The sequence below is a fragment of the Myotis myotis genome, unplaced genomic scaffold, assembly GCF_014108235.1.
Source record: "Myotis myotis isolate mMyoMyo1 unplaced genomic scaffold, mMyoMyo1.p scaffold_m19_p_17, whole genome shotgun sequence".
Taxonomy (NCBI): Eukaryota; Metazoa; Chordata; class Mammalia; order Chiroptera; family Vespertilionidae; genus Myotis; species Myotis myotis.
The window spans coordinates 30236822-30257442 of record NW_023416321.1 but is presented as its reverse complement, the minus strand read 5'-3'; the positions used below and the strand labels follow the sequence as shown (position 1 = coordinate 30257442).

Here is a 20621-nt window from a genome sequence, read left to right as displayed (position 1 = left end):
GAGAAGAAGAGAGAGGGATAGAGAGCCAGAAACATCGATGAGAGAGAAACATCAATTCTGCTGCCTCCTGCACACTCCCTACTGGGGATGTGCCCGCAACCAAGGCACATGCCCCTGACCGGAATTGAACCTGGGACCCTTGAGTCCACAGGCTGATGCTCTATCCATTGAGCCAAACCGGTTAGAGCTGGTTTTTTTTCATTTTATTGATTTCAGAGAGAGGAAAGGAAAGGGAGAGATATAAACATCAATGATGAGAGAATCATTGGTTACCTGCTTCCTGCACACCCCCTACTGGGGATGGAGCCCACAACCTGGGCATGTGTCCTGACCAGGAATCAAACTGTGACCTCCTGGTTCATAGGTTGTTGCTCAACCACTGAGCCATGCTGGCTGGGCCAAATATTCAAATTTTTACTAGATTCCAGTGTTCATTAAGTTTTTTTTTTTTTTATAGTAACAGTGCTTTATTGAGGTTAAATTAACATGCAGTTAAATGCCCTTAAGTGTATAATTTGATAAATATTAACATATGTAATAAACCTTCATGTGACCATTGCCCATATAAAAATATAGACATTTCCATTCCATCCATAAAGTTCCCATAAGCCCTTTTTTAAAAAGTCAGCACCCCTCTCCTCACCAAAAGTAGACACAATATTCTAATATGTTTAACTTTTTAATATTAGTGTTTTTTATTCTGAAATTTCAAATAATATTAAACATTATGCGTCCTTTTATAACTTTTTTTTTTAATATTTTATCAGAAAGTTCCCTTGCGCCCCATTGTGTTTTTCTGTCACTATAATTTTGCTTGTAGAATTTTATATAAATAGAATCTTATAATATGTATTTTTTATTTAGTTTCTTTTACACAACATAATGCTTTTTCAGATTCATATTACCTGTGGCAGTAGTTCTTTCCTTTTTGTGAATGAGCAGTATCCCATTTTATAGATATACTTCTCATATATGAATGTGTTATCATATTCACCTATTGATAGACATTTGGGTTGTTTACAGCTAAACTATTATAAATAAAGCTGCTATGAATAATTACATTATTCTGGACATATATTTCCTTTTTTATTTTTTACTTAAGTACTTAAAGGTGGAATCATTGGTCGAATTAACATTATAAGAGCCTGATAAATTGTTTTCTGAAGTTTTCCAATGATTTTCATTCCCACCAGCAATGTATTTTGCATAATCACCAGAATTACCCAATTATTTTATTTTATCCATAGTAATAATTATATATTGGTATCTCATGGTTTTATTTATTTTTAAAATTTTATTTATTTATTTGTTAATCCTCACCCAAGGATATTTTTTCCATTGCTTTTCAGAGACAGAGTGGAAGGAATGGAGGGAGGAGAGAGAGAGAGAAAGATTGATGTGAGAGAGACACATCGATTGGTTGCTTCCCACATTGAGCCTGCAACTGAGGTACATGCCCTTGACTGGGATCGAACTCAGGACCCTTCAGTTTGCAGGCTGACACTCTATCCACCCAGCCAAACCAGCTAGGGCAGAGACACACTATTTTTGATTGGTTGCCTCCCGCACATGCCCCAACTGGGGTGGGGGGCAAACCCGTAACCCAGGTACATGCCCTTGACTGGGAATCTAACTGAACCTTGAGTCCAGTTCATTTTATTCTCAATAAATGCTTAATATGTGAATTTCAGCAAAATTTGTCTTACTTTTTAAAAGACATGTATTCATGTATTTCTATTAACTCTGCAATTGACCATATTTATTTCCTTTTTCTCTCAGCTAAATGTTGCCAGCTACCTACAGACAATCTGCTTAACTGAGAATTTTAGAACTGATGTAAAAGACTTTGTAACATTGTTAACTGCAAATACTTGTGATATTAGGAAAAGTATCCTTTACTTACAATTTTGGATTAGAAGTGGAGGTGGATTTTTAGAAGAAAGGCCATTATCTCTTTGTCGTAAGTTGATCTGTTATAAAAAGAAAATTCTGAAATGGGACCCTATGTTAAAATATATTCTATACCAAAATATTTGAAAGATTATAAAAATTTAGAGCATCCAGGTATCACATTAATCTTAAAAATACATACATATGTCAACTTTGTTGATGAAAAGTTTTATGAACATTAAATGTGGGTAAATAAAATTAAACTAACCTAGAAGAGATTGTTACTTCTACCTTTATAAACGTTTTTTAATAAACAAATAGAATTATATTATTGAACAATTTATTTTTATTACTTTTTAAAAAATATTGGTGATTTTTTCCACATATATAAATTATTTTTATGTGGCCATGTTGTAAGGTCCCTTTTAGCTTCTCGCTAGTCTGTAATTCTATCTTGCCTAAGAACTTTATCATTTCAGAAATGCTTTATTTTATTATTGATCTTTAGTCATCATTACCTAATTCAAGTTACAGATACATGTTCTCCATGCTAGATCCTGTGTTTCCATGAATAAGACATGTTCCTTTCCTGAAGAAGTTCATAGTTCGTGGTTTCCATGCTCCATAGTCACAGTTATGTAGTTACAGATTCTGCTCAGGAAAATACACAAATATTTAAATGAAATCAGGGTGACGTTCTGAAATATTAATCCCGTGTCAATATTTTTTCTTTGATTTGTTCAAAATTTTAATATATATATATGTATATATATATATATATATATGTATATATATATATTTTTAAAGTAGACAAACATTTAATTCAACATAATTTACTTGTAAGTAAATATGAAAAATAAGACGTGGTAAATAACCTGTTATTAAAAAAATTAGTTAACTGCCAGCATACTACTGGATATAAAATGTTATACCAAGACTTTAGAAGACATGAATTAAGTATGGCATTTTTTCTTTTCTGGAAGATCTTATATGTATTTAATTTCTATAAAAATACACACTCATTGGAAATTCAAACTTTTATGTAAAATAAAAAATAAAAGAACTTCTTAAAGGTAGCCACTGTTAGACCTTTATGCACAAATATTGCTACCTACTTATTTAGCAAAATTAACCAATACTATATATATTGTTAAACAGTTTGCTTTTCACTCAGCAATTTGTCAGTACAGTTCTACCCCATTTTTCACAGCTGCATGCTATTCCATAATTGTTTGGATATAACATAATTTAATTAACCATTACCTATTTAGAGACATTTAAGTTATCTTCAGTGTGTTGTTAAAGTATGCAGTGGATATCTTTATACACATATCCTTGAGTATGTCTGTGAGTACTTCTGTTGGAGAGAATTCTAGAAGTGTGGTTTCTGGGCCAAAGGCTATACATTTTACATTTATATATGAGTTTACGTTCCACAATGAATATATGATGGCTCTTTTATGTGTACCTTTAACTGAACTAGGTTATCAGTCATTTTATTTATTTATTTTTAATTTATTTTTTAGCATAGTTTTATTGATTTCAGAGAGGAAGGAAAGGAAAGAGAGAGAGACAGAAACATCAGTGATGAGAGAGAATCATTGATTAGCTGCCTCCTGCACTCCCCACACTGGGGAACGAGCCCACAACCTGAGTATGTGCCCTGAACAGGAATCAAACCGTGACCTCCTGGTTCATAGGTTGACACTCAACCACTAAGCCACACTGGCTGGGCAGTTATCAGTCATTTTAATTTGCCAATTTAAAGGTGAAAAAATGAACATCTTAATTTGCACTTCCATAGTCACTTAGGGCAGTTGCACATGGTTTTATGAGTTTATTAGATATTTGTATTCTTCTGTGACTTGTCTGTTACTAGTCTTTGCACTTTTTCCCTGTAGGATTGTTTTGTAAGCCCATCGCCACCATCTCACTTAACCTATGTATGATAAAAATAATGTTTGTATTGTACTTTTTAAAAAATATATTTTTTAATTGATTTCAGAGAGGAAAGGAGAGGGAGAGAGAGATAGAAACATCAATGATGAGAGAGAATTATCGATCTGCTGCCTCCTGAATGCCCACACAGGGGATCGAGCCTGCAACCCGGGCATGTGCCCTGACTGGGAATCAAACCATGTCCTCCTGGTTCATAGGTTGATGCTCAACCACTGAGGCACGCCAGCTGGGCTGCATTGCACTCTTTGTGAATTAAATAAATGTGTGGAGAAGAACAAAATGGCGTGTATAGGATCAAGAGCTGCCAAAGGATCTTAGATTTTAAATAATTGTTTGATATAATTTGTTTATAATGTGGATAGGTAAGACTTTCTTTTATTCACTTTGAAGGAGGAAACGGCAGAAATGTACAACTTATTCGCTCTGAAGATCGTCGTAATTCCAAAAATAACCCTAAAAATGCTAAAAGGAGTCCTACAGACCTTCCCAAATGTGACACTGGCTGTGTTGAGACCTTGTTTGGCCTTAAGAACATTTTATCCCCTTCTGAAGATTTATTTTCATTTTTAAAGGTATTTTCAATGTCTAGTTTGGAATATTAAATTTGAATGTTAAATTTATGTTTCTTTCATCTTTTCAACACTCCTATCTTTTGAATCTAGAGATTAACTTAAATTTGCTCATACTTTTTTTTTTTTTTTAAATATATTTTATTGATTTTTCACAGAGAGGAAGGGAGAGAGACAGAGAGCTAGAAACATCAATGAGAGAGAAACATCGATCAGCTGCCTCCTGCACATCCCCCACTGGGGATGTGCCTGCAACCCAGGTACATGCCCTTGACCGGAATCGAACCCGGGACCCCCCAGTCCGCAAGCCGATGCTCCATCCACTGAGCCAAACCGGTTTTGGCTGCTCATACTTTTTATAGGCTTCAGATTTTAACACATTCGAACTCTGACAAATGATGCATTTGCATTGCTCTAAATGCTTATTATAGTATTGAGAAGAGAACTTACAGATAGTTCAGATTAAAAATTTTAGAGAATTTTTTTTAAAGATTTTTATTGATTTTAGAGAGGAAGGGAAAGGGAGCGAGAGAGAGAAACAACAATGATGAGAGACAATCATTGATTGGCTGCCTCCTGCAACCTGGGGATGTGCCTTGACTGGGAATCGAATCGTGACCTCTTGGTTCATAGGTCGACGCTCAACCACTGAGCCACACCAGTTGGGCTAGAGAAGTATTTTTTAAACAAATGAGCTAATTATTGAATTGGGGTATATACTGAATATTAAAGAATTTAATTCTTCAAATTAATAGTCTAAGTTTTTAGATTCGTAATACTATTTTGATGAATTAAGGGACTGTGTAGGTTAATAAATTATGAGGGGTAATGACTTCTTTGAAGATAGAAGACAGATGACATATTCATATGGGTAGAAAAATGTTTAAATGTGTATTGTTATAACATTTCTTTACTCAAAATTGTTTCTCAGCACAAAATCAGAACAAAAGAAGAATGGCATAAGCTCATCCAGATTCTTACAGAATTCCAAATGCGGAATGTAGATTTCTTATATAGCAATCTTGAGTTCATCCTACCATTACCGATTGATATAATTCCAGAAACAGAAAAGCTTTGTGGTTCATCAGTAAGTATGGACACCAGTGCAGCAACAAAAAATATGAAATGTCTTGCCAGGAAACATTCTGGAGAGAAGCCATTGAAAAAGTCGCAAAAAAAGAAACATAAGAAAAAAATGGTAATTCTAGATGATAGTGACTTATTTGACACGAACTTGGACTTCTCTGATGAATTTCTTTGCCTTCACCCTGAATCTTCTTCCTCAAGTTCAGAAGAAAGCAAAGCCAAAGAAAGCAATTCAGAGACAAAGAAACTAAACAAATGTTTAGCTTCTAACCTTGAATCTAATCCTCATCTTCCTAAAACACCAGCAGAAAAAAAATGTTCTGCCCTCGTTTCTCACTGTTTAAATTCTCTCGCTGAGTTCATGGATAACATGTCCTTCTTAGATGCCCTTTTAACTGATGTAAGGGAACAAAAGGAACTTGGTAAACATGACTTCAGTTGGACAAATGGAAAGGTTAAAAGTGGACTTTGTGATGAGTTTAGTCTTGAAAACAGTGATGGATGGACTTCTCAAAGCTCTGGAGAATTAAAGGCAGCAGTAGAAGCTCTCAGTTTTACTAAGTGTTCTTCTACTATTTCAAAAGCATTGGAAACTTTGAATTCTTGCAAGAAATTAGGCAGAGATCCAATGAAAGACCTTACTTTATCTGTTTCACAAAAGCGCACCAATGTGTACTTTAGTCAGTCCTCGGCTAATTTAGAGTAAGTCTTTAATTTTTTTTACATTTCAGTAGAAAAAGGGTAAAGGGGAAATTGTTAGGTTCTTACCAATTTTGAAATGCTGGGCTTTATTGATCATAATAAGCCCTTGATATTAATGATATAACTTCTAATGAGAGTGAAGGAGATCAGTCTGAATACTGGGAAGAAAAATGAGAGATTAGAGTGGGCTAGATTGAGGAGATTCTTTGAGTGATAGAGAAAGGGTTTTTGATTTGCTGTGGCAGGAAACAGGTAGCCATCACAGATGGTTCAGTATGGGAGTGGTTGATGGGTTGAAAATGATACAGAAAATTAATCTGGAATCCAGTTAATCCAGTCTAGATCAGAAACAGGGACAAGCAGACCAAAAGCTGATTGTGTTTGGGATTGTTGCATTTTTGGGGGCATTAAACATAAAAAGTAATGGGTTACTTTTAACTTACAGCTGTGCTTGGAAGAGGATAGCAGTCATTAAAAGTGTATTTTCTAGCCGATCTCTTCTCAACCTGGGTAATAGACAAGCTAGTATAATTGAATACTTGCCAACTCTTCGAAACATTTGTAGGACTGAGAAGCTAAAAGAACAAGGAAAAAGTAAAAGAAGGTAAAGGATCTATAGAAATAACATTTTATATAGCTATTTCAAGATTCATATTCTCACCTGATGGAAATATTAATATTAAATTATTTTTCTGTGTAATTTTGACAGGTTCCTCCACTATCTTGAAGGAATTCACCTTAACATTGCAAAAGAGACTGTGAACACTTTGGCAGCTGACTTCCCTTAATATTCCACATTAACAGTGCCTTGTACAGATTATTGTGTGGTCCTTAAGATACATTTTTATATTGATTTTTGTGGAAGTTTACATCTCTTAATGTACATTTAAAACAGAATATTTGTATATTTTTATTAGTGCGCAAATATTTAAAATGAAAAAATTTGAGTTGCATTTTGTATTTATGATGTGGTATTTTAAAAAATTTTTGTATTATCTGATTTAGCTTTGTTGGAGTATTTATGTATGTAACTGAGCTGTTTCTAGGAGCTAGAGTTCACTAAGATATTTCTAAAGAGGGTTCAATGCTACACTACTCCATAACTTTTCCCTTTCCTGGTACCTTTAATTCAGCTCTCTCCAACCAAGTGTGAGTACTCTGTCAAGTTGTAAATATGAATCTCTTAAATAAATTTATGCAATCTAGAATACAATATTACATATACGTATGATGCATAAGAAAACTTCCTAAGAAGGAAATTGTTTCATTTTTCAAAAAGTAAAATCTCCCCCCCCACAAAAATAAAATAAAAATAAAATAAAAGATCTTCCTGCTCAGGGTCAGCCTGCATACCAAAGGGCCATGGCTTCGATTCCCCATCAAATGCACTTACCTGGGTTGTAGGTTCAATCCCCGACCCCAGTTGGTGCGCATGTGGTAGGCAACCAATCGGTGTGTCTCTCTCACCAATGTTTCTCTCTCTGTGTGTCTGTCTCCCTCTCCTCCCATTCTTTCTAAAAATCAATGGGAAAAAATATCCTGGGTGAGGATTAACAACAAAAAGTAAGAGCTTCCTGACTTTATTTTTGGTGTACTCCAGCATATTTCACCATTGAATACTGAATGTTGACAAAGCGGAATCAAGATTATGAATTCAAGTTTTCATTAATGTTTTTTAGCAACCGTACATGTGATATTTTGTATATTTTGCCAAGTCAAATCAATTACCTTGTATATTTTTTTGTATTTTTGTATAGTTTGTGTTTTATTTCATAGATATTAATGATGTTAATATATCTACTTCATTCAAGACTTAATGCTATTTAACAGCCCTGGCCAGTATGGCCTAGTTGGTTGGAGCTTCAGTCCCACACACCAAAAGATCATGGATTCTATCCTCAGCCTGGGCACATGTGGAGGCAAACGATCAGTGTTTCACTCTCATACCAATGTTTTTCTATCTCCCTGTCCCTTCCTCTCTGAAAATCAATAAAAATATACTTTAAAAAAAAAACACCCCAGTAAAATCAATAAAACCACACCCTTGGGTAAGAATTAAAAAACAAAACAAAACAAAAAAACCAAAGGATTCTACTATAGGATTTCTATATAATAACCATTTCCACTGAAGGTTATGTTTTTGGAGGAAATATGTATTTTTAATTACAAGATTTAAAAATTCCACAGTTCACTTTAAATAATTTTTGCAATTATATAACCAGGTATACCTGAAAATAATTTCCTATTTCAATTGTTTGTATTAATTAGCTTAATATTCAGTTACATTATCTGGTGAATTACATTTTCTCCTCAAAAGATAAGGATCCTAATTTTGCACAGTTGAAAATATCTTATGTATACCTGCTTTAAATGTGTATTAAAGCGTTTTTATTTAACCTACTTTTTCTTGTATTGATAACATTGATTTAAAGGCTAAAGCTAAAAGGCTTTATCCAGTATTTACATAGGAGTTCCAGATATAATCACCTGAGTAAATATTAGATACTGTATAGGTTTGGCTGTAGGCTATAACTTACACAGGTTCAGTCCTGTATAAGAGACTAAGATCTGCCTGAGGCATTTTTTAAAAAGTATATGGATTTTTTTCTACTGAATACAAGAGTTCACTACCTATAGAGCTCTTACTTACCTGTTAATTTTTGGTGTTTTATTATTAGAAAATTCTGATAATTATAATTGAGGAACCAAAGTAAAATAAATCCATAGAATTTTTAAAATGTTTTTTTTTAATTGGTTTTTAGAAAGAGGGAGAGGAATAGAGATAGAAGCACCGATGAGAGAAATCGCATCAATGGGCTGCCTCCTGCACACCCCCTGCTGGGGATTGAGCTGGCAACCTGGGCATGTGCCCTGACAGCAATTAAACTTGTGACCTCTTGGTTGATGGGTCGATATCCAATCACGGAGTCACACTGGCCTGGCTAGAATTTTTAATATCTTTTTTCTTTTTACACTTGATCTTAGCCAAAAGGCCGAGAAGCGATCTCTTTTTTCTTTTTAGGTTTAACATGATTTGGGGAAATATTTTTCAATTCTTAAAGGTGATAAATTCCTGTTAGATTTAAACTCATTTTTGTGATAAAAATAAGCAAATTTTGAGTACTTTTCAATACTTCATATCCTAGTTTATAAATGTCTAAAACAGTCACATTTTCACTTACAGCTATTTCTAGAAATATGTGGGAAGTAGAATACCACATGTCTGGCATAAACAACTGAATGGACGGTGAGGCCATTTAGCAAAGTATAAAACGGTAGCAAAGGAGATGATCTGGAGGAAAGAGAATAGTTTCAGACATGAATAGTTTGAGATATCAATAATATTTCCCAAGATGGATATGTTTATGTATACAACCATATACTATGTGTAGAGGTTTACACAGGCATAGCAACAAATCTAGAGTGTATACCAAACTCCTAAGGAGTTATGAGGTGCTGAGAGGACTTCCATTTATTTTACACTAGAGGCCCGGTGCACAAGTTCATTCATTGGTGGGGTCCGTTGGCCTGGCCTGCACCAATGCACAAATCCATGCACCAGGCCCCTAGTATGTATATAAAATCTTTGGTTAATCTCTTCCCGCCCTCCCCGCTTCCCTCTGAGATTCATCTGTCTGTTCCATGTTTCCATATCTGTGCATTGAGCGTCTGCCCCCTGGTGGTCAATGTGCATCATAGCTACCAGTTGAACAGTTGCTTAGGCTTTTATATATATATATACACACTAGAGGCCCGGTGCACAAAAATTTGTGCACTCGGGGGGGAGGAGGGGTCCCCTCAGCCCGGCCTGTGTCCTTGCGCAGTCTGGAACCCCTCAGGAGATAATGACCTGCTGGCTTAGGCCCGCTCCCGGGTGGCAGAGGGCAGGCCCAATCCCTAAGTACAGCCCCTGGTCGGGCTCAGAGCAGGGCTGATTGGGGAGTTGGGGCGCCGCCCCATCATGCACAGAGGAAGGCGGATCAGGAGGTTGCAATGCCACCCTCAGTCACGCTCAGGGTAGGGCCGATCAGGGGGTTGGGGCACCGCAGCCTCTCACACACAGAACCACAGGGCGATCAGGGGGTTGGGGAGCTCCCCCCTATCAGGCACAGAGCAGGGCTGATCAGGGGGTTGGGCGCCTTCCCCTGTCAGGAACAGAGCAGGGCGGATAGGGAGGTTGTGGCCCCGCCCCCTGTCACACACAGAGCTGCAGGGCGATCAGGGGGTTTGGGCGCTGCCCCCTGTCACGCTGATCCTGGTGCTGGGAGGCCTCGCGGCTCCGCTGATCCCGGTGCTGGGAGGCATATTACCCTTTTACTATATAGGATAGAGGCCTGGTGCACGGGTGGGGGCCAGCTGGTTTGCCCTGAAGGGTGTCCTGGATCAGGGTGGGGGTCCCCACTGGGGTGCCTGGCCAGCCTGGATGAGGGGATGATGGCTGTTTGTAGCTGGTCACACCCCCTTCAGGGTGGGGGTCCCCACTTGGGTGCCTGGCCAGTCTGGGTGAGGGGCTGAGGGCTGTTTTCAGGCTGGCGGCTGAGTGAAGCTCCCAACCGCTCCATTTTTTCTTTTTCTTTTTTTATTCAGGGCCAGCTTTAGCTTTGAGGCTTGGCTCCAGCTCTTAGGCCTCTGCTGCTGAAAGTAGGTATCTGGTTTGTTTGGGTTCTATAATTGAAACACTGTTTCAACTCCAGCTCTGAGATCCCAGCTGGCTGAAAGCAGGTTTCTGGGGTTTTGTTTAGCTTCTGTATTTGTAACAATGTTTCAAACTGCAAGCTCAGAGGCCAGCAAGGCAGGTGGGGAATGTTGGAGTCTTCCGTCACTGAAGCAAGCAAGCTTCATGTTCACTTCAAGCTACCTGGCTGCTGGCCGCCATCTTGGCTGGCAGTTAATTTGCATATCACCCTGATTAGCCAATGGGAAGAGTAGCGGAGGTATGGCTAATTACCATGTTTCTCTTTTATTAGATAGGATATTTATGATTATTTGAATTTTCCCCAAAAAGTATATTTCACTTTTAGATTAAAGGAACGCTGAATGCTTTGACATCAGAGAGTTGGGTTCAGTACAAGTGAGATATAATGACGGTCTGAACTAAGGCAGATAAAATGGAAAATGGAGAGATGTGGAAAAAGTGCTACTTTTAAGAAAAGATGGTCCGTTAACTAAAAGATTTCAAAGTAAGATAGTGAGCCTATTAGACAAAGCTTGTTTATTCTGGGCTTGAGAGATTGAGCTGATGAAAATCACCTTTTGGAGGTTGTGCATCAAACCACGTTCTATTTACAGAATAAGAAGAGGATTCCACAAGTTGTGTTATCAATTATATTTAGCTTTATTCCCACGATGAGCACCACCCGGAAAAATTCATTCCCTTTTTCAGAAAATTCTTTAATAGATGATATTTGCTTTTAAAGGAAGATAACTTTGTTTCTTATTTAGACTGCTTAGGAAATATCTTACTGTTTAACACTTAAACCTAAAAGGTAGAAAATCTCACAAAGATATTTATGGACTTGGCCTTGGCTTATTGTATAAACCATCCAATAGCCAAAAATCTGACTTTAAACATTAAATACACTCAAACCATGTTTTCTTTTCCATTAACATGGATGTCAAAACTTTTGTGTGTTTTTTTACAACTTTAAAGCTAATAAATATAACAGAGCAGATCATATGTTAGTGATCAGAATTTTAAGGTTCAGTGTCAAACACTGCCAATTCATAGAAGGCAACAGCTTGTAATAATGAATCATATAACTCTTCTATTCTGTATTGGTCAGTAGCTGAAAACATGTGCCTGTAGTGGACTATCTTATCTGACGGGAAGAATACCCGCGGCTCCTCCTTCAACACAGCGTCTAAGAGGAACTGCTTCACTAGTTCTTTTCCACTAGTGCGGCTGTCACCCAGCATCAGCTGAAAGTGCTTCCCCACTGCATTTCGATTCATGCTCAGCACCTGATGCTGGCCACACTGGGCAAAAGTTGTGTTTAATAAGGCATACAGCATGGCTTCCATGATATGCAAGTGTAGCAGTATAGGAAACAGAGTTGAGTTCTGAAGGGAAAGTCCTGTTTTTTCCAGAACATAGAAGTCAGCTTTGGGCATCTTTGAAATGACCGGAGAAATCTTTAAAGAACAAAATAAAATAAGTGAGTAGAAGTAAATCAGTACATTTTATTGTCTGGGTCCCCTCTGTCCCACTTCTATTTTAAAAATAAAATTACATAACTTACATTATTTTGCTACTGACAATTTTGAAGTAATTGAAAAAGCATTTTATGGGAGAATCAGAACAGCAAAATTCTGGTAATGGTTCTATCGGGCACCAGATAAGCTAAGACAAACCATTTAGTCCTAAGTACTACTTTCCTCTTCTGTAAAATGGGCTTGTAATTTCTAAAATCTATATTGACTTTAAGATTAGACAAGTTAAAACTGTTTTATTAACCTTGTAACAAGTTCTACAGTAAAGCATAGGGTTAGAAATTAGCCTAAAATCAATCCCCTTACAACTGACTGACTGCATCAGGTGTTTGATCGAAACAGTTTTCAATGGTGTATTACAGTTTTCAATTAGGATGATAATTACTGCCCATCTCACAAACTTTCAAAGACTCAAATGAGACAAAGTTAGTATTTAAAAATAAGCTTTCCGAATATAGTGATGAAATTCTATAACATTTAGAATCAACTTTAGCATTGTTTTTTTTTTCAGTATCTGCCTTTGATACATAGACATTTCTTGCAATAAATGAAGAAATTAAATTTTAAAAAAATATTAAATTAAAAAAAAAAATCGATGACGGAAAACATAATTGGAATGGGTGAGTAACAAGTACCAAAAGAAAATCTCTCCTTACTATTTTATTAGATTCTTTTCAGGACCAGTAGATTAAACTATTCAAGGATCTTTAGCAGGTAGGAATTTGGAGGTGTTACTGTCTTACCTCTTCTAAATAGACAGATGATGTGTATGTTCCTTTCACCAACTGGCAACATTCTTTATGCTGCCAGTCCAGCACTGCCAATTTGCGATCAAGGTGAGCCCAGGCAATTCTCCGAGTACCAAAAACAATGGATACGATACTGTTAACTGCCTAAAACAAAAAGGCTGGTTTCATTGCAAGTGTAAACATTTTAACAGATACAAAATTTAAGTGACAGACTCAGAAAGCCAAATTAGTTAATGTAATAGAAATACATTTATGGTTTATAAACTGAGAATTGTGAAAGACATGCAGGAGTAATTAAAAGGTAACTAGTAGCAGTCAGTTCTCAGGACATAGCTCAAAGTAGGCATTCAAATGTTGCTGGGGACTGCTAGAGGCTGGGGAACCAGGAACACAGCCGTACATGGTAAGAAATGCCATAACAATATTTACACTGTAGAGAAAAGAAATGGTCAGGAAAGACTTACTGGAGGACTAGGAGAACGAGTAAAATGGTAAGCAGGAAGTTATCTCACCCAGATGTCCACTTAAAAAGTTTGACACCTCAGGCTCAGCAAGTGGATTAAAGAGTACAAGTGGGAAAAGGGCAGAGGGGAACACAGATTTCTGCAAAAAGTAACTTGCGCCGTAGCCGGTTTGGCTCAGTGGATAGAGCGTCAGCCTGCGGACTGAAGGGTCCCAGGTTCGATTCCGGTCAAGGGCATGTACCTTGGTTGTGGGCACATCCCCAGCAGGGAGTGTGCAGGAGGCAGCTGATCGATGTGTCTCTCTCATCGATGTTTCTAACTCTCTATCTCTCTCCCTTTCTCTCTGTAAAAATCAATAAAATATTTAAAAAAAAAAAAAAAAAGGAACTTGCTTTATTCTGAGAGCCACAGAGAACCAGCAAAGCATATACCATTCAGGAGTAACAGATTTACATTTCAGAAGGATCAGGGACAGCTGTGTGGAAGATGGACCAGAAGAGATAGACTAGAGGTAGGGATTTGTGTTAGGTACCTGTTATATGACAAAGTATTAAGAACCTAAGACAGTGACAATGAGGACAAGAAAGAGATCAGAGATAACGGGAGTAAAATCGTTATGTGGGATGATCAAGGGGCCTAGGATAACTGCAACTGTATTGCAGTAACTATCTGGCATCATTAATCAAGATGATCTTAGGAGGTGGGTCAACTTGGGAAGGTTGGGGGAGATGAGCTTTTTAATGTATTGAGTTCAGGTTGCCTTCGAAGAGGGCATGTGTAACAGATAACCGGATGTATGGATTTAGCTCTGTGCCAAGTCTGGGCTTCACCTCACTCCCACATGGCTCCTTTAGTTATACAGACAATATACATTAACATGATCTACAGATACAGAGATAAGCAGGAACATTTTGTAATTCTATAGTCATCTCCCTTTTACTGCTAAAGAATGGGTAAATAAGCATGAAAGGCAAAATAATTTGGTGAGGATTACAAAATAAATAAAGGCAAAATATGTTGGAAGCCCAAAAAGCTACAAAATACAGGCCTTCTGTCTGGCTGGTGTGGCTCAGTTGGTTGAGCATTGTCCCATACACCAAAAGGTCGCTGGTTCGATTCCGGTCAGGGCACATGCCTGGGTTGTGGGCTGATCCCCAGTAGGGGGCGTGCATGAGGAAGCCAAGTGATGTTTCTCTCTCTCTCTCTCACTCTCTAAAATCAACAAAAAACATTTTTATTTTTATTTCTTTTAAAGGGGGAAGAAAATAACTTTAAATGCTGCTGGAAAGACGTTCGAGAGTCACTCTTTGGCATAGCTCATCTTTGCATCCTAATTTCTGATTACTCCCAACATAACTGTCAGATACAGCCAGATATCTCAACATCCCTTTTAAATAAACTTTGCACAGACCTACTTCTACATCGCTGTTTTGCCCTCCTCTTCCCACTAGCCTAATTCTCTCCCTCAAAGATACAAGTTGAGTTCTCCCAGTAAACTTTCCCCAACAGTTACAGCCCACAGTTCTCTCCTCTGAAGGAATGGCTCACGTACTATTTGTATATCTCATTCTTTGGTATCGATCACATACTATTTTGTATAGTGGGTTATCTATTAATATATGTATCCCTGAACCCAACTGAATTATAAGCTGCCTGAGAGCCCTTAGTGCCCAGAATAGTTCTTTGCACAGTAGGTTCTCAAATATTTAGACAGTATAATCGACATGAATAAAAAAGGGTATGTATACCTTAAGTCTCTCTCTTTCTATTTCTGGTTTGAGGAGCTTTTTTAAGAGCCGGTTTTCCTGTGACTTTTTCTTTTTCACTTCAGTCTCTGGACAAAGAATGGAGTTACAAATCTGTACGGTAGTTTTATACTGGAACAAGGGCACATTCATTACACTCTCCAAATTCTGGAATGGCCCAAACTTTTTTCTGTGCTCTACAAGATTGAGGGACTTTCTTCCACGAAGTAATTTGAAAGCTTCGAGTTCATTATTAGATGCTGTATTCAACACATGCAATATGGAAGCCTGTTGTTCCGAAGAGAAGAGCTTGTCAAGTGCCTTCCCAGACTCCTTTGTCGTTTTGTCACAAAAAGCAACGTCGGGAATACTTTTCTTGGATGCGGTGGATTTTTTCCGACAGCAGGAATTATGCAGGGCTTGGAACGAGGACCATCCTAATGGTACTGGAAAAAATCTCCACCTCCCTACAAGGAAAATTTAGCAAAATGTGAGTTGGGATGTTCTAGACCTAGACTTTCCCATAATTTAAGAACCAGTGGACCATCTTAAGTTCTCCTGGAGAATCATTATTAAAATAAGTTGTTTAAAAACCGTATCTACATATAACTAAGCAACAGGGCTTTTTGTTGTTTTTACTCACGAGATAGCTTCTGATTTTTATGGCTATGTCCTAAGCTTTACAACCTAGAAATCTTATTTTATGCCCATCAAGAAGCATGGGTTTAAAACAATAATTTCGACTGCTTCACATTTTTGACATTTGTAACTTTAGAGGAATCTCTTTGTAATTAACCTCTCTTGTTATGGACATTTATTTTCCCTCCATTTTGTAAAATTAAAATGTTTTAGCGGAGTGGTAGATAGAAGAGCGGTTTTTATTTTCTTCTGCACACTTCCCAAGATTCCTACCATGCTTACGGGTCTGCAGGCGGAGGGAAACCCGCGTAAGGAAGACGTCTGTAAACCAATGGGAAGCCACTGACACCGCAGCCACAGGAGAGCCATGCAGCCAGGGGCGAGCAAGCGGCTGAGACTCCGCCCCCCGCCCGCCACCCAGTCGGGGAAGGAGCCGCTCGTGGACCCGTAACCCAGAGGAGCTCGATCGCGCCGTCGGCTCAGCGGGGCTTCCAAGAGGAGACCTGGGTCTGGGACTCGGGGCGGACGGGAAGCGAACCCAGTGCTGCAGGGACCCTACCTCCCGCCATGAGGACACTAGGGACGTTCATTTTCCGAGTCAAACGAGTACGTCCCCACCGTTCAGTCCTCCTCCACTGACTTCCGGTTCCTGTGTGCATCCCCCAAAAGAGCCCGGCCTTTCCGCAGAACGATTCTGGCCGCAGCGGCGTTCCGGGCCCGCCCAGGTGTGGAGCCCGGAGCGGTGGGGGGGCCGCGGCTGGGCTGCGCCGCGAGGTGAGTGCCCGGAGGAGCTCCGCGCCGCGATCCCGAGCCCTGGGTGGTCCGCAGACTTACTCCACTGCCTCCGGGAACGTGGAGGGGAGGAAGGAAGCGGGTGAGGCGCCGAATGTGCTTGAGTGGGGGGGGGGGGGGGGGGGGGGGGGGCGCCACCAGGTACCCGGAGCCGCCGAGGTGTTCGTGCCGTCGGACTGGAGGTGTCTGTCGATGGCGAACCTTTTGAGCTCGGCGTGTCAGCGTTTTGAAAAACCCTAACTTAACTCTGGTGCCGTGTCACATATAGACATTTTTTGATATTTGCAACCATAGTAAAACAAAGACTTATATTTTTGATATTTATTTTATATATTTAAATGCCATTTAACAGAAAAATCAACCAAAAAAATGAGTTTGCGTGTCACCTCTGACACGCGTGTCGTAGGTTCGCCATCACTGGAACAGCTCTAGACTCTAGAGAACCGGCCGTAGGTGGACGGTGAGGCTGGATGAGGTGAGGGGGCCGGAGCAGGGGAGGAGCTGGGGAGCCAGTGTGTCTTCCTTCCCCAGGGACTGGCAACCCTAGGAACTGAACTTGGGAGATAGAAGGAGAATGGCAAGGATTCTTTCTAGGAAATGGGGAGACTACAGTGGTTCTCAACCTTCCTACTGCCGCGACCCTTGAATACAGTTCCTCATGTTGTGGTGACCCCCAATTTCACTGTTACAAATTGAACATAATTAAAGCATAGTGATTAGTCACAAAAACAATATGTAATTATATATGTGTTTTCCGATGGTCTTAGGTGACCCACAGGTTGAGAAACGCTAGTTTAGCTAGTTTTGTGAAAAACAGGGACGTCAGGAGGAAGGTGGCTTTTGGAGGCAAAGCTGGTGCACTTGTGTTTTTACCAGACGGCAGTGCGGGGTGGATAGTGTCCAGGGGGCCGTGGGGATGGGAGGGATTGTAAGTGTTCGTAAGGAGTACCCATGGGAATTCTACAAAGCCAGCCGGTTTCTGGGGAACTTAGGACTCTAACAAGAAATAAAGTAAACTTTTTGTGCTAAAGCCTCCAAATCAATAGGAAATAGTTTTCTTTTAACTCCAGGGCTTATACTGCGGAATGAGGTATTAGGCGTTGAATTGTATCCCTCAAAAAAGAGATGAGGAAGTCTGACTCCTCAGAATATGACCTCATTTCCAAATAGGGTCATTGCAGATGTAATTAGTTAAACTTAAAAAAGAGGTCACACTGGGGTGTGGGTGGGGGCTGGCTAATTCAATATGACTGCTGTCCTTATAAGAAGATCAGCCCTAACCCGTTGGGCTCAGTGGATATACTGTTGACCTGTGGACCGAAGGGTCCCGGGTTCGAATTCGGTCAAGGGTACGGCCACGTATCTGGGTTGCAGGCTCCTCCTGGGCCCAGGCCCTGGTCTGGGCTGGTGCAGGAGGCAACCCATCGGTGCGTTTCTCTCACATCGATATTTCTCTCTGTCTTTCCCTCTCTCTTCCCCTCTCTCTAAAAATCAATGGAAAAATATCCTCGGGTGAGAATTAAAAAAAGAAAAAAAAAGAAGAAGATGAGTGCCATGTGAAGATGGAGCCAAAAATTGAAGTGATGCACATACAAACCACGGAAGGCCAAGGATAGCCAGCACAAGCTGGGAGAGAGGCGTGGAACGGATTCACTCTCAGAAGGAACCGACCCTGCCAACACCTGTACTTCAGACTTCCAGCCTCCAGAGCTGTGAGAGAATAAATTTCTGTTGTTTTAAGCCACCAGGTTTGTGGTAATTTGTTACAGCAGCCACGGGAGACAAATGCCTGAGGCCAGAAGGAGCCTGGTGATGGATGCTTTCAGAGGCGATGTGGTCCGCTCTCAGGGTGCAACAAGTCACTTGCTACCTGCACAACCTGAGATTCTCATCCTCTCCGAGCCTCAGCTTCCTCATTTGTGAAATGGACGTAGTGGTATCTGCCTCTCATTTCTACTAAGAGGATGTCTAGTTAGAAACTGGATGTAGAGAACATGACTTATAATAAGGGTTCAATAAATGTTAGTTCCTCATTAAAGCATTATCTCTTCTGGGGAGCCAATTATTATTTTTAAATATATATTTTTATTGATTTCAGAGAGGAAGGGGAAGGGAGAGAGATAGAAACATCAAAGATGAGAGAAGCATTGATCAGCGGCCTCCTGCACGCCCCCGGCTGGGGTTTAAGCCTGCAACCCGAGCATGTGCCCTTGACCGGAATTGAACCCAGAGGAGCCCAGTGATTTGCTTCAGCCTGTAGGCTAGCGCTCTGTCCACTGAGCTAAACCAGCTAGGGCTGGGGAGCCAATTATTAATGAGCTTGCGGGGAAACCCTCGCTCCCTGGAGCATTCATTCAGAATTACTTTGACCAGAGGCTGGAAGTGGTAGGGAAAGAGGCAACCACTGTGCCTGACTTACTGTAAACCAGAATCTGTGTTCAAAATGAAAGTCGTCATCTTCCCCAGAAACCAGCTCCTTCTCACTTCCCTGGTTTTGTTGCTCACATGCATACGCCCCTGCTCCTCCCACTCCTTTTGTCATTATGTCTAGCTTGTCATCTACTTACTGTGTTTTTTAAAGGTTTTTGACCATAGTGTACATGGGAAACAACTGCTTTATTAAACTTGGGTTTACACATATGATGCACTTTGATATTTTCTATTTCGTGATTTTTTTTTTTAAAAAACTACACATCCATTTTTGCAAGACATCAGGTGGGAGATGTCTAGTAGATAGAGGTGTAAGTCTGAAACTAAAGGAGAAGACAGTGCTGGGTATAGATTTGGAGTTCATCAGCACATAGAGATGGCACTTCATTCCATAAAAATGTGCGCCCGACCCGTGTGGCTCAGATGGTTGAGCGTCCACTTATGAACCAGGAGGTCATGGTTTGATTCTCGGTCAGGACTCATGCCCAGGTTGCAGTCTCGATCCCCGGTAGGGGCCGCATAAGAGGCTGCCGATCGATGATTCTCATCATTGATGTTTCTATCTCTCCCTCTCCCTTTGTCTCTAAAATCAATGAAAATGTATTTGAAAGAGAAATGTGTGGGATGAGCCAGGGAGAGGGGTAGTGTGGGAAAAGCACAGTGCGTGAGGGAGAGAACTCAGAGCAGCAGTATTGGGGGTGAGTGGAGGATTCGAATTCCACACCATCTCACCTCTGTCACTTGGCACCTGCTGGTCCTTTACCCTGAAATGCTCTCTCCTCAAAATGGTCTGAATTCTGCTCACGTTTTAAGTGCTAACAAGGGTACCTCCTGCCCGGAGAAGCCTCCCCGTCTTCAAAGCCAGAAGCATCCTTTCCCCTCATTATATTCCTCATAATACGTATTGTCTTGAACTGTAGGGCTTTTTGTCTTGTTTTGCTTTTGACTACATGTCTTTGTCCCTGTGTTTAACTATACATTTCCCCCAAAGTGATTTGGAAGCTACCAACTAGAATATATTTTATTTTATTTATTTATTTATTTTATTTTATTTTATTTTTTTTTTTAATATATTTTATTGATTTTTTACAGAGAGGAAGGGAGAGATATAGAGAGTTAGAAACATCGATGAGAGAGAAACATCGATCTGCTGCCTCCTGCACATCCCCCACTGGGGATATGCCCGCAACCCAGGTACATGCCCTTGACCGGAATCGAACCCGGGACCCCTCAGTCCGCAGGCCGATGCTCTATCCACTGAGCCAAACCGGTTTCGGCATTTATTTATTTTTTAAATATATTTTATTGATTTTTCACAGAGAGGAAGGGAGAGAGATAGAAAGTTAGAAACATCGATGAGAGAGAAACATCGATCAGCCGCCTCCT

The 20621-nt window shown here is 39.7% G+C and overlaps 2 protein-coding genes and 2 long non-coding RNA genes across 5 annotated transcripts in view; 2 read left to right on the top strand and 2 right to left on the bottom strand.

Moving 5' to 3' along the window:
- ATAD5 (ATPase family AAA domain containing 5) overlaps nt 1-8606 on the top strand; it is a 40882-nt gene extending 32276 nt beyond the window's left edge. Inside the window, exons 19-23 of one of the 2 annotated variants that reach the window (XM_036340575.1) lie at nt 1780-1960; nt 4240-4421; nt 5350-6206; nt 6652-6810; nt 6916-8606. In XM_036340575.1, the coding sequence (XP_036196468.1) occupies nt 1780-1960; nt 4240-4421; nt 5350-6206; nt 6652-6810; nt 6916-6994 (1458 nt within the window). In that variant the 3' untranslated portion in view covers nt 6995-8606. The remainder of the gene's footprint in view (nt 1-1779; nt 1961-4239; nt 4422-5349; nt 6207-6651; nt 6811-6915) is intronic. The other variant, XR_004972859.1, reaches the window with a different exon arrangement.
- Nucleotides 1903-6748, bottom strand: LOC118671779. The gene is made up of 3 exons (XR_004972860.1): nt 6650-6748; nt 2409-2541; nt 1903-1970 (listed from the first exon to the last, which is right to left on the bottom strand). It is a non-coding gene; the product is annotated as an uncharacterized LOC118671779 (long non-coding RNA).
- Nucleotides 8607-11522: 2916 nt separating the features above from the next.
- TEFM (transcription elongation factor, mitochondrial) lies at nt 11523-16659 on the bottom strand. The gene is made up of 4 exons (XM_036340576.1): nt 16573-16659; nt 15378-15841; nt 13160-13309; nt 11523-12338 (listed from the first exon to the last, which is right to left on the bottom strand). The coding sequence occupies exons 1-4, from the start codon at nt 16601-16603 to the stop codon at nt 11901-11903; spliced, it is 1083 nt and encodes a 360-aa protein (XP_036196469.1). The 5' UTR covers nt 16604-16659; the 3' UTR covers nt 11523-11900.
- On the top strand, nt 16431-19482 carry LOC118671780. Its single transcript, XR_004972861.1, has 2 exons — nt 16431-16887; nt 18323-19482. It is a non-coding gene; the product is annotated as an uncharacterized LOC118671780 (long non-coding RNA).
- The last annotated feature ends 1139 nt before the right edge of the window (nt 19483-20621 follow it).